Source organism: Heptranchias perlo, chromosome 1 (assembly GCF_035084215.1).
Source record: "Heptranchias perlo isolate sHepPer1 chromosome 1, sHepPer1.hap1, whole genome shotgun sequence".
Lineage (NCBI taxonomy): Eukaryota > Metazoa > Chordata > Chondrichthyes > Hexanchiformes > Hexanchidae > Heptranchias > Heptranchias perlo.
This window is the reverse complement of record NC_090325.1, coordinates 195,426,473-195,440,452: the sequence shown is the minus strand read 5'-3', so window position 1 is coordinate 195,440,452 and position 13,980 is coordinate 195,426,473. Positions and strand designations below refer to the sequence as shown.

Here is a 13,980-nt window from a genome sequence, read left to right as displayed (position 1 = left end):
TGCTGGCTTGCAGCACTGGATACAGTACCTTAAGCATGTTTAACTACTTTTCTGAACCAGATCATCAACATTTGTTTCCATAAGTTATCTAAAGTTTGGTTGACACTGCAAATTTCAACAGAAATGGTATCTGGTGAACTTTCTAACCTCCTTTTGGATGAATTTAAAGTAAATCTCATCTACGTCCCCTGTTGCCTTATATCAGGCACATTCTCCACCTAAGTGCCAAGATGGCAGGTTAGAGGATTGTCTCCACAGAACTCCATCTCAGCTTTGGTCTATAACGTTCCATACTGCTTCACAACCTTATATCCTCAGTACCATTCAGAAGTATCACTACTGGAACATTCACTAACAATTGGACATTGACATTCCCATTTCAAAAACCTCCTGATTGAAACTATTAACTAAAATAGCAGCAAGAAAAACTATGGAGCTGCTTTCTGCTAGGAGCAATTTGTGACAAGGGAAATTCCTGTCTTTGGTTTCATATACTTTTATTTAAACAGCAAGAGTAAAGAGAATTGAAATGGAAAGTGCTCCTTCATTGGATTGAAAATGGCCGACCTGAGATAGCCCAAGTGTGAAAGGTTGTTCGATCATGAAATCACTAAAATAAAGGCTTTCCTTGATTGGGCGGGGGGCAGGTGATTAATATGTAAACAAATGCATCATTCAGCAGGCAAGTGATTATTTCCAACTGCTATCATGCATTACGATAGTCTAGTGCAGATGTGGGGACGTTACAAGGATGAGACAAATCCCAAACCATTATCCAATTGTTTGCTGAAGTGTTAAGACTGTTAACATTTTGTTTGAAGTGAGTGTGACTGCCCTTGACATCAAGGCAGGATTTGACCGAGTGTGGCAACAAACAGCCCTAGTAAAACTGAAGTCAATGGGAATCGGGGGGAAAACTCTCCAGTGGCTGGTGTTATACCTAGCACAAAGGAAGGTGGTAGTGGTTGTTGGAGGCCAATCATCTCAGCCCCAGGACATTGCTACAGGACAGTGTCCTAGGCTCAACCATTCTCAGCTGCTTCGTCTATGACCTTCCCTCCATCATAAGGTCAGAAATGGGGATGTTCGCTAATGATTGCGCAATGTTCAGTTCCATTCGCAACCCCTCAGATAATGAAGCAGTCCGTGCCCACATGCAGCAAGACCTGGACAACATCCAGGCTTGGGCTCATAAGTGCCAGGCAATGACCATCTCCAACAAGAGAGAGTCGAACCACCTTCCTTTGACATTCAACAGCATTACCATCGCCGAATCCCCCACCATCAACATCCTGGGAGTCACCACTGGCCAGAAATTACACTGGACCAGCCACATAAATACTGTGGCTACAAGAACAGATCAGAGGCTGGGTATTCTGCCATGAATGGCTCACCACCTGATTCTCCAAAGCCTTTCCACCATCTACAAGGCACAAGTCAGGAGTGTGATGGAATACTCTCCACTTGCCTGGATGAGTGCAGCTCCAACAACACTCAAGAAGCTTGACACCATCCAGGACAAAGCAGCCCGCTTGATTGGCACCCCATTCACCACCCTAAACATTCACTCCCTTCACCAGTGGTGCACCCTGGCTACAATGTGTACCATCTACAGGATGCATTGCAGCAACTCGCCAAGGCTTCTTTGACAGCACATCCCAAACCCACGACTTCTACCACCTAGAAGGACAATGGCAGCAGGCACATGGGAACAACAACACCTGCACGTTCCCCTCCAAGTCACACACCATCCCAACTTGGAAATATATCGCCGTTCCTTCGTCGTCGCTGGGTCAAAAGCCTGGAACTCCCTACCAAATAGCATTGTGGGAGAACCTTCACCACACGGACTGCAGCGGTTCAAGAAGGCAGCTCACCACCACCTTCTCAAGGGCAATTAGGGATGGGCAATAAATGCTGGCCTTGCCAGCGATGCCCACTTCCCATGAACAAATTTTTTAAAAATCTGCGAAGGATCTGTTTTTTGATTTCAATGAGGAAAGTATCTTCAAAACAACAATCGTTCAGTGCTCTGCATTTCTTTCAGTCATCAGTTCCATTGACGATCAAACTCCACGATCATTTGGGACTTCATATATTTCATGTGTAACACCTCTATCTGAAAGACCCACTTAGGACTGCATTCTTTTCATCAAGGAATTAGAACAGGCTCATCTGCTTTATTTGAAATGACTGTCCCAATCAAAAGCACTGTTATGTGCTGTGATGTTTGACAGTATCCATGAAAAACAGATGCTTTGAAAAGTGTAAATTAATCCCTTGTGGATTACTTTCAACAGTCACACATTTATTGCACAGTATACCACATTTTCATAATTTTTGCTTTTGTGAAATAAATCTAAATCAGTTGTTGGCTTCAGTCTGGTGTTGATATTTTCCACCTTCAAGACTGACAGGAGATGGGATGGGCATTTATATAATTTCTGTAAGAAATTTTTGATCAGAGTTAATTGTTAAACCTAGGCCATGTTAACCCAGTACGCTACGAGAATAAAAGATGCTGGTTACAGTTTGTTATGAAATGCAGTCTGCTTACAGATACTCCAGCCAAGGTATCTACATGATATTATATTGGAAAACTCTCAAATTGTAACACTTGTGGCTGAAATACAGCTCTGTGGAGTTATGTTTCCAACCCATCTCTATGGGCAGAGACGGTCTCTCAGCTGTCTGTACTATTCTTCACACGGATTGTATTCAGTAAACTTGCATAGAATGTGAGTGGCATTTCTGTTGGCCTATTAGGCCATGTGATTGGTCAATGGAATAGAAAGGCCACTGTATTAATGTCACCGTGAGCTGAACGGACGAGAGAATGGCTTCTGGTGCTATATGCAGGCACGTACTCACTGAGACAAAGGCAGGATCACCAGCAGCGACGTGAACAGAGTCTGAATCAAGACCAGCACAATTATAACAGCGCGTGGGGAGTGCAACACGAGACTGGGCTCAGTCACAAGGGCCGCAGCTGACCATTGGGCCGTATAATCAGTACCTCCGCATCAAAGGATATTTTTACACTAAGAAATTACAGCTTTATAATGTTTACTTAGGGAAAAGATGGAGGGAGAAAAAGGTCATAACATTGAAGTTTCTCCAATTCTCCCCTCAAAGGAAGAAAAATGCAATAAAAAGATAGGAAATTCAATACAAAATTTAAAAATGGACTTTTAGTTACAACATGTAATGATTTTTGTCAAACTGTATACTGTGGACAACTATGCTGCACAATTATAAGACAGCGGATCAAGAACCATCAGCTTTAGACTTTCAGGCTGTCAATTACTCACCAGAAGAGTCAATGGCTACACTTTCCTTTCATTTTGCTTCAACATAAACTCCAAAACTTCTGAGCTCTGCACTGCTGCCAGGGTTGAACTTGAAGGCAATGCACTAGAATTAATTTGACAGCAATATCATATATAATGGTCTTAACATTCTGAGCTGCTTCCAACATCCTTTAGCTTTGTTGTTGTGCTAATGACTATCCATCGTGCACAGCTTGTCGCAGTTTGCCTTTGTGCATTCTTGCAGTAGTCACAAAACACTTGTAGAAGTGCCCTGATAAGAATCCTGAATGTTATGTCAAGTTCAAAATTGACAGAGGACTAAGTATAAAACCAGACAGAAGTGGCTCCGGGATACTTCACTACATTACTGAAAGGAGAAATGTTTATGCCATAGCAGATCTCATATTGTAGAATTCAGATAGGTACAGAGACAAATGAATGTGTAATAGCAAGACTACCATCACATTAATGCCCTTGGCTGTTGGAAGACAAGTGAATCAATTCAAAGACTTCCCGGGAGTCATCTACATCTCAACTTAACATCTCGCAAAAGGCATTGTAAATGACCTCAGAATAAGATGCCTGTCAGAGCAAAGTATTTCCATGCACAGTTTAACATATTTACTGAAGAATGATTCCCACTAGTCTCCAAGTAAAGGCTTTACTCATGCTGCAGACATCACTGTAATGCACTTGTACTGAAACTGCACTGACCTTGAGATTGCCACGTATTTAAATACAAAACTGGAACAGAATTGGCTGTCAGATCTGTCAACTATCATTTAAGTTTACACAGTTAATTTCATCCTATCTACTGGCTGAATGCTTTTGTAAAAGTAAAGTTCAAAATATTAAATACATTTAGCACATTTGGAAGTAATTTCTGCAACAGTCACACTTTGCTTTAATTCAATATTGTAAAGTTAAATTATGGTATACAAGGGTAAATTTTCCTCTGCCTTCCTCCCAAATAGCACCCAAAAAACAAGCAAAATGCAGAGGAAAAATGGGTACTAATCTTTGCCCTTTCTGTCTGAATAGCACTGCCCCTGAACTTTCTCGGGCTTTGCAGCAGTCTGCACTTTACTGAGCTTGTAAATTACATGCGAATGGCTCGCCACACAGACACCCTCCATTAGTGCCAATGGATAGTCCCTATACTGCTTCCTGATAAAATTACAGATTACATAGCAGCTTCTGGGAAAATGTTATCAGGAGAGGGAGAATTTGCGCACAGCAAGGTCTCACAAACAGCAATGACATAAATGATGAGACAATCTGTCTTGATGGTGTTGGTTGAGATATAAATGTTACCCAGGGCACAAGGAGAACTCCCCTACTCTTCTTTGAATAGTGCCAAGGAATGTTTTACATCAACCTGAGAGGGCAGACGGGTCGCAGTTTAAGGTCTCATCCAAAAGACGGCACCCCTGACAGTGCAGCGCTCCCCCAGTACTGCACTAGAGTGTCAGCCTAGATTTTTGTGCTCAAGTCTCTGAAGCGAGGCTGCAACCCACAACCTCCTGACTCAGAGACGAGAGTGCTACCACTGAGCCATGGCTGACACCTAGTATTTTAAAAAAACGATCAGTAATAATCACATGAAAAATCTATGCTTGGTCACCTTTCATCTCAGCATTCAAACGTTATTTTCTGTACAAGTTCTCAGGATTAGGATGAAATGGAATAGTCCCGGGGGTCTTCCTGCACCATCTCCTTGCATACATCCGATACATGTCTCCATTACCTAAATTAGGCGCAAGAGGAATTTGGGCCGTGGAAGTCTTCGACTCTGAAATGCATTTCCAGTATGCTCCACCCAAATGCCTTCAGACAGCACCAGTGGAGTAAAATCAAGACTTTCACACTCCCAAGACATTTCTTAATGTTTTTTTTAAATCAACTAAACACAAAATCTGTCCTCTTGATGTTGCTGCAACATTGTTATTCATCTTCTAACTATGCCAGAGAGGTGGTTATCACTATTGGCAAATTACAGAGGTATAAATAACCAAGAAAGGCGCGTGCTCAGAATGGTACGACAGAGACATTCACTTAAATGCACATTATTTTAGCCAACTAAACAGTGCACTAAACCAAGCTGTGCATTTAACTGATCAGCCATTGAAGTCAATGGTGCCACAGACAAGCTCAAGAGATGCAAAACTAGCATTTTTACATAATCTATTTGTAGATGTGCAATATGATGTCAAATAAAGAAAAGTCAGATCACATTTTTTATTATCCAAAGGAATAAGCCAGTATAGACCAGAGCTTGCTTTATGGCAAGTGGAAAATAAGCAGCCAGAAAAAGTCCTCGTTGAGGAGCAGAAGTAACCAGAGGTTCCTTGAGAGAGCAGCAAACAGTCCAAAAAGGACCCAAAAGAATAGCACAGTAGGAGTGACTTAGAGATCCCGTCCTTAATTTCTCAAACCCTGTCCAGACTGCACAAAGATGGCTATTTAATCAGTCTCCTAGGTAAAGCAAATTGTTTAAGTTCATTGAGAACAATACCTCAGTTGACTACTGAGGAGATGGTTTATTTCTACCATCTCCAACGAGAGAGAGAGAAAGTGTTAGTCATGTGGTAAAAATCACCTGCCCTTTGCTATGAGAAAAACCAAGTGCATCTCAGCTATAAAGTCTGAATAGTTAGTGTGACTGGAGTGAGAAGAGGCAATACGCTTCCTATACACTCCTGAATTTAATATAGTCTATGCTTAAACACTGTGCATGCGCATTCGGGCCCAGGCCACGCATGCACAGCCTAATCGCACATGCGCTTTGTAGGTCACCTACTGCCCTCGTTCACCAAAAGCACGGACTGGAGGGTGAGCACCAAAAACGCAGCTGGTGCAGATAGTCATAAAGGGGGAAGCTGGGGGGGGGGGGGGGGGGGAGGGCGGGGGGAAGAGAGGGAGGAGGAGGAAGAGGGAAGCGGGGGGGGGGGGGAAGGAAGGTGGGGAGGAGGAAGGGGGAAGCGGGGGCAGCAGAAGTGAGAGGGAAGGGGGGAGCCCAGAGGAAACAGAGAGGGGGTTGGTGGATTTGATCCAGATCTAAAGTGGGGGTAAGAGGGGGAGAACATGATCCAGACGGGGAGATGGACTGAGAAGAGGAGGAATTTTGTCACGCAGAGTATAGTGAATATTATGAATTCTCTACCCCAGAGGGCTGTGGATGCTCAGTCGTTGAATATATTCAAAGCTGAGATCGATAGATTTTTGTACTCTACGCGAATCAAGGGATATGGGATTCAGGCAGGAAAGTGGAGTTGGGGTTGAAGATCAGCCATGATCTTATTGTAAACAATTTTACAACACCAAGTTATAGTCCAGCAATTTTATTTTAAATTCACAAGCTTGTGAATTTAAAATAAAATTGCTGGACTATAACTTGGTGTTGTAAAATTGTTTACAATTGTCAACCCCAGTCCATCACCGGCATCTCCACATCATGATCTTATTGAATGGCGGAGCAGGATCCAGGGGCCGTATGGCCTTTTCCTGCTCCTATTTCTTATGTTTCTTACATTCTCCTCCTCCCCCCGTTAGACCTGGATCACGGTGTTGAGCATGAACAGCAGTGAGTTGATTTCTCGGAAAGCCTGGAGCATGCGCGGCAAGCGACATCATCGGACGCAGTGTCACTAATCACTTTGTAATGTAAAAGGTGATTTCCCCCCCCCCCTCACTTTCTACCTAATGAACCTGAAAACAATCCATGACCCTTCAGTCACCGCTGCTCTCTCCCACAATGTTTAGTTTGACGGAGTGATTAGCGACAGTGCGCGTACTTCCGGTTTTCGATCAACATGTGCCGTCCTCCTGCGCATACGCCGGATCACCCAATGACATCGCTCTCAGCGCATGCTAAAAAGCTACGGCTCGGCTAGTGACCTCACTTCCAATGACGTCACCCTCACCCGTTCTCGTTGAATGAAATGCACTCTCACTAAACCAGCCTTGCAGCTCAAATTATGTAAAATGGTCAATGCTGTGGATTTGTCAAATTCAACCCCAGAGAAACGGCTACAGCCCCCCACGTGATCCTGCAGTGCCTCTTCATGGGACCACATACTTGAAGGGGCCCACACGTCAATTGCTGGGTTGGCCTGGTGTGGAGTGCTTTCAGAGTCAAAGCAAGGTGGGAGGCTGCTCAATGTGGAGGCCTCACTCCTCTGTAGGACAGGGGAGTTCTGTTGGCGTTTTATAGATCATGCTGATAGCACTCAACAAGGTTCCACATAAGGGACTGTTAACAAAAATAAGCGCGCATGGAGTTGGAGGCAATCCAATGGCTTGCCCTCCACACCTGTCTCCGAACCTGGACATCTGTTCATTGATGCTCCAAGCAGTCTCCACCCGATCCACATCAACCTTATCCCACCACAGGACCTCCGACTTTAACTTTGGACTCCCTCCTATTGTCTCCTCTCTTTCCCTGTTTATTACCAGGACATATCTATCCTAATCTTAGTGTGTAATTAAGCCTATGTCGGCCTGCGTCCTGTGCCGATTCACGTGAGTGTTTTGTCTGCTGTTCCGGACCCATCGTTTCAATTTCCCCTTTTTCTTCTTTTCTCTTTACCCCTCCAACGCCCCTCTCTCCTGTCGTCCTACCTCATTTCATTTTCCCCCTCTCGAGTACTCTGCACCCCCCCCCCAACAAATCCCTACCCCAAAACTTCAGCACTCCTCGACCTTCCTACTCTCCTGCTGTCATTCCAGGCTTGACTCCCTCTTCGATAAGCCGACATCTTCCCTCTGTGCCTCCCCGGCACCCTCCGAAGGGCCCATCAAGATACTCTCGCTGCCTCCTCACGAGCAGCAACCCCAACTGCCGCATCGTACTCTCTCACCTACTTTCCCGCCCAGCGTGCCCGACAGGGGCTAATCTTGCCAATCTCCTTCCCGTCCCACTCACCCCTCCCAGCGCTGACCCTGTGGACTCTGCCAGCGGATCAGCTCTCACCGCCCCTTTCCGCATCTTCCTCCAGTATGACCGTTCACTTGTGAACCAGGCCCTTGCCATCCATAAACTTATTGCGGACATCATGGCCTTGACAGAAACCTGGCTGACGGATGATGACACCTGCCCCCTTAATGAAGCCTCCCAGCCTGGCTATATCTTCCACCACTTGCCCCGTCCTGACCGCCAAGATGACGGCGTGGCCCTTATCACACCTTGGTCTGTCCCCCTACTCCTCTGTCACCACCTCCTTCTTTGAGCATATCACAGAATCATAGAATGGTTACAGCACAGGAGGCGGCCATTCGGCCCATCGAGCCCGTGCTGGCTCTTTGTAACAACGATCCAGTTAGTCCAATTGTCCGTTCGTTCCCCGCATCCCATCAAATTTTTTCCCTTCGAGTACTGATTAACTTTCTTTTTGAAAGCCACGATTGAATCTGTCACCTTTGGTTCTTTAGCCAATCACCTGGCGTAGGACTGCCCTTGCCTGGTTCCATTCTTATCTATCCTGTCATAGCCAGAGAATCACCTGCAATGGCTTCTCTTCCCACTCCCGCACTGTTACCTCTGGAGTCCCCAAAAGAGCTATCCTTGGCCCCCTCCTACTTCTCATCTACATGCTGCCCCTTGGCGACAACATCCGAAAACACGTCAGGTTCCACATGTACCCTGACGACACCGAGCTCTACCTCCACACCATCTCCCTCAACCCCTCCACGTCTCTCATTTGTCACAATGCTTGTCTGACACCCAGTACTAGATGAGCAAATATTTCCTCCAACTAAATATCGGGAAGACCGAAGCCATTGTCTTTGGTCCCGCCACAAACTCTATTCCCTACGCTCCTTCCCTCTCTCTGGCCACTGTCTGAGGCTGAACCAGACCGTTTGCAACCTGGGCGTCCTATCTGACTCTGAGATGAGCTTCCAAACACATATCCGCTTTATCACCAAGCAAACCTAATTCCACCTCCATAACATCACACGTCTCCGCCCCTGCCTCAGCTCCACTGCTGCTGAAACCCTCATCCATGCCTTTGTCACCTCTAGACTTGACTACTCATACTGCTCTCTTGGCCAGCCTCCCATCTTCCACCCTCAATACTTGAACTAATCCAAAACTCTGCTGCACGTATCCTAACTCGCAGCAAGTCTTGATGTGGAGATGCAAGTCTTGTTCACCCATTATCCCTGTGCTCTCTGGCGTCGGCTCTCGGTCCACCATCACCTTGATGTTAAAATTCTCATCCTCATGTTGAAATCCCTCCATGGCCTCACGCTGACACTCCCTCCTCTCCGAGCTCGGGGGCGTCAGCGCTGTCTGTTCTCTGAAATCTGTGCCGTTACCACTGTGTCTTGTCTGAACTCTGTAGCCTGCCTGACAATGACTGGATCAAATTACACATTCCAAACAAAGGGATGGGTGAGTTCTCTTCCCCCACATCCTGTCGGTGGCAATACCAGAACATGCTACTGCCACCATAGCGATGTCAGTAGAGGCAGCCATCATCAAGATTTTCTTTACAACAATGATCCTATTCAAGTCCTTGTAAACGCCATAAAATGCATGAATGCAACATTACTTGTCTCAAAGACACAGAACATTTACTTTCAATGGATACCATTTCTTTTGCCCTTTTTTATTAGGAAAGGCACAATTTCTAGACATGCCTGCACAAGATGACTGATGCATAGTTGTTTCATGAGTCAAGAGGTTTCACCCATTTCCAAGCGTGTTTTTTTTAATATATCGGAACAGGCACTTACCGATCAGTCTGCAGCACGTTAACAAGGTGTTCCATGGCCTGACTGCCCACTTCAAGGCGATATTTCTGAATAAAAAAATGAAAACAAGCATTTTTGAGGACGGAAGAAACACAACGTTATTCAGTTTTTAAAATTAGAAATTCTTGCCCACGTAGAAAAACTGCTGCTTTTTGCGAGTTTTGCTACTTTTTAGCAAAGCTGAAGTTCTTTGATACGGAATACTTTCGTATATGTAAAAACTACCAATTCAGTGGTTACCACATGAAATAGTGGGAGTTAAATTAGATAACCCCCCGAAACCTGGCGCAGGGGTCGCGGTGTGCAATTAATCCACGCTCAGTCATTGAGATGCAGTCAGCACCTAACATTCATGCTCCTGATTTACCTGATATCTGCGAGCAGCCAGGCTTAGCTGCGCTGTTGCATGGCTGTGACTAGCATCACGTAAAGGCAGCCTGCACCTCTTATTTGCAAAATATACGACACAGGTCCGCACGGAGTCTGAACAGAGATCAGACATCCCACACGTAAAACACAGATGCAGGTCCTGTCCCTATGTTTACACACTGATGAGTTATGTTAAAAGATTGAATAAAGATTGCGCACTACTAAATCACTAAATCCCACATCTGCCAATCTGCACACCAGACCTCACCATTCTGCTGATCTGAGTTTGTACCAGGCCTGCAAGAGAGCATGCATCAAGGTTCTCTGATGATGTACTAAAGGCCTTGGTGCAAGAAGTGGACAGGAGGAGGGGCATCCTATATCCATGGGTGGGGGGGGCAAGAGGCCCTCCAGGCATACGCTCAAGAGGCAGTGGGAGGCTGTAGGGGACGAAGTCAATGCCAGGCGCACAGAACCACGAACATGGATGCAGTGCAGGAAGAAGTTCAATGCTTTGACACAAGTGGTCAAGGTGAGTGAGGTCAACTGTCAATTTGCATCTTCTACCAACTGCACCACTTGCCGCATCCACTGCTCCATGTATTACACCCCCCATCACCCACAAACTCTTTCAAACAGTACTCAACTCTTCCGATCAGACGCGTCGTCTCACCCTCACATATCACCACTGTTGCAAGCCACTCATCCACAACTCACAGGTCGCACACACTGGCAGCTATTCGACCACGACAGGCACATCACCCAAACATCTTGCAGGACACTCACCGACAAACGTCCCGCTTTCTTGCGGGAGTAGATGGCACATAAAAGGAGGCAGCAAGTGGCAGTGGCTCCATGGAACATGAACCTGGTGTCCTCTCTCAAGATGACAGCATTCCTGTCCCACCCCTGCCACTGTGCCAGTGCCCTTGCTGTTGCCTGTCAGCTAGCCAGCCCACTCCCTGTAGAGTATTGAAACTTTATTATAGGAACATAGGAAGATAGAAACAGCAGTCGGCCATTTAGCCCCTCGAGCCTGTTCCGCCATTCAATGAGATCATGGTTGATCTGCAACCTAACTCCATATGCCTGCCATAGCCCCATATCCCTTAATACCTTTGGTTAACAAAAATCTATTAAACTCAGATTTAAAATTAACAATTGAGCTAGCATCAACTGCTGTTTGCAGAAGAGCGTTCCAAACTTCTACCACCCTTTGCGTGTAGAAGTGTTTCCTAACTTCACTCCTGCAAGTCCTGGCTCTAATTTTTAGCCTATATCCCCTAGTTCTAGAGTTCAAATATAGGAGGCCTCCAGAAACAGGTACAAATGCATCAGCAGCCAGAAGCAATAATCCAGCGACTAACCTATAAATCCTCTATGATCCCTTTAAATAGCGCTGGTGGGGGGGGGTCCTCCAGGCCGTCTAGGATCTGTTCAGCTATGCGAGCTTAAATCAGTGTATTGGCTGGATCGCTGAGTTCCAAAATCGCATCTGTCCCTTTAAATCAGCACGGTACACTGTTCTACCGCATATTCTCCCTACTTTACATGCTGCCGGCGTTCGTTATCTATGCGTGTGCAAATGCATTTACCAAGATGGCGTCCGGTGCACATCACACTAGCGCCTTTCGGATGCCATTTTAGGTCCTTAGGAGGCCGAGGAGCGGCTACAAAACGGGCACTACTTAGCCCAAATTATAGCCCAGAAAGTATGCTCAGATCAAAATAGCTTTCAGCTGCTGACTCAGAAAAAGAATAGCTTTTCTGAAAAATCTAGCTAAGGCGTCATCTCTGGATCCTCTGCTACTATTTATAGACAACATAAAACTTAGATTCTGAACATTCACGGCAAAATAGAATTCAAATTTATTACACTGTGGTGGATTTTTTTTCCAAACAATCATATGCTAAGTGCCATTAGTCAGCAATTTAAAACACTGCTCCAGTGCACCTATGAGCTGTATGAAGACTTGTTGTAGGTACTTTATTGGGTTTTATTACTGGAGGAAGCTATAAAAGTATATTGTTTATTATGAGGGGGCATGGCTTACAATAAGCCATTATTTTATTTATAACTGCAATGACTGTTCTCCTTAATGCTAAAGCTTAACATATTCCACAATTGTAAACAATTTTACAACACCAAGTTATAGTCCAGCAATTTTATTTTAAATTCACAAGCTTTCCACAATGGTATGGAAACAAGCCAATGGTCTACTTGTTTAAAAAAGAAACCCTCATTTTTAAAAAATGAAAATTGCCCATCATCAATGTGTGCTTACTCAAAATCTAACCAGCCCCCCAACAGTGAAAGGAACCAATTTTTGTGCTTACAGACTTTATATAATTATGGCGTATGCACCAGTACCAACTGTTTAAAAGACAACAGAATTCCACTGGAAACTAAGTACTTTACTATTTATATATATATATATAGTTCTACATTTGTTGAATGTTACAATTTTTGAATACAGCCTTTTGAGGCAATGTTTTAGAATCTCGGAAAACTGCTGATGCTCTTTGGTTATGTAATTTATAACAGATCAAAACAAGAGGTGTATATAAAAAAGAAACTTTGAAACTGATGCAGTTAAATTAATTATATAATAAATTAATTTTGGTCTGGCCATGTTTGGGGAGGGGAGGGAAAGAGAGAGAAAGCTGAAAAAAGGCAACGTTAGATGGACTAAAACGAAAGGCTGCGCAATTAAATCACCGAATCCTCCTGCCGCGGTTGGGGTCAGTTTGGTTAGTTCCACCTATGTTACGGAATAGTATTAAACTTTTCAGTACATGATTTTCTTATACCACATTCTAAACAAAGCCCATATAAAAATTCCTGCTTGGTTGATGAGAATGGTAAAAGCATGCATTGCCCACAACACTAAGGCTGAATTTCTATGCACTAAATCATATGCATTGTGTAAAATACCTCATAAGCACAATATTGTGCAAAATCTCACCTTGACACAGCATTTTGTACAAAGTAATTACTTGAATTAAATAGCGGTTTCTGTTCAGATTAAATTGCTTTATGATTTAATAGGCTACAGTGCAAATACAAAAATTAGCTTTTCTCAGCAACTGCTGAAACAATAATCTGAGCATAAAATGCCTTGTCAAACTAGGTGGGCATTTATCAAGTTTCAACTGAAGTAATTTAAAGGGGATCAATACTTTTTCCATCCCACTTGAGGACCAATACTTTCTAGCCTACTTGCAACACATTCATCATACCCTCCTCCAGACAGTAGAACATTGGTCTGCAGATTTTTTTCAAGACTAGGAGGAATAAGAAGACCGCCTACTCCTTGGAAAATAAGACTCTAAATGGGGTAGAAGCACAAATGGATTTAGGGGCACAGATTCACAAATCATTAAAAGTAGCAACGGAGGTTAACAAAGCCATAAAAAGTGCAAACAAAGCACTGGGACTCATTTCTGGAGGACTAGAATTCAAAAGTTATGTTAAACTTACATAGAACCTTGGTTCGACCACACTTCACACTACTGTGCACAGTTCTGGTCTCCGTATTACAAA

General features: G+C 44.3%; 1 protein-coding gene across 4 annotated transcripts in view; it reads right to left on the bottom strand.

Moving 5' to 3' along the window:
• The window catches only part of uso1 (USO1 vesicle transport factor), an 85,491-nt gene that overhangs the window by 59,474 nt on the left and 12,037 nt on the right, over window positions 1-13,980 (bottom strand). For all 4 annotated transcript variants that reach the window (XM_067994578.1, XM_067994595.1, XM_067994589.1 and 1 more), the window contains exon 3: window positions 10,050-10,114. In XM_067994578.1, coding sequence (XP_067850679.1) covers window positions 10,050-10,114 — 65 coding nt within the window. The remainder of the gene's footprint in view (window positions 1-10,049; window positions 10,115-13,980) is intronic.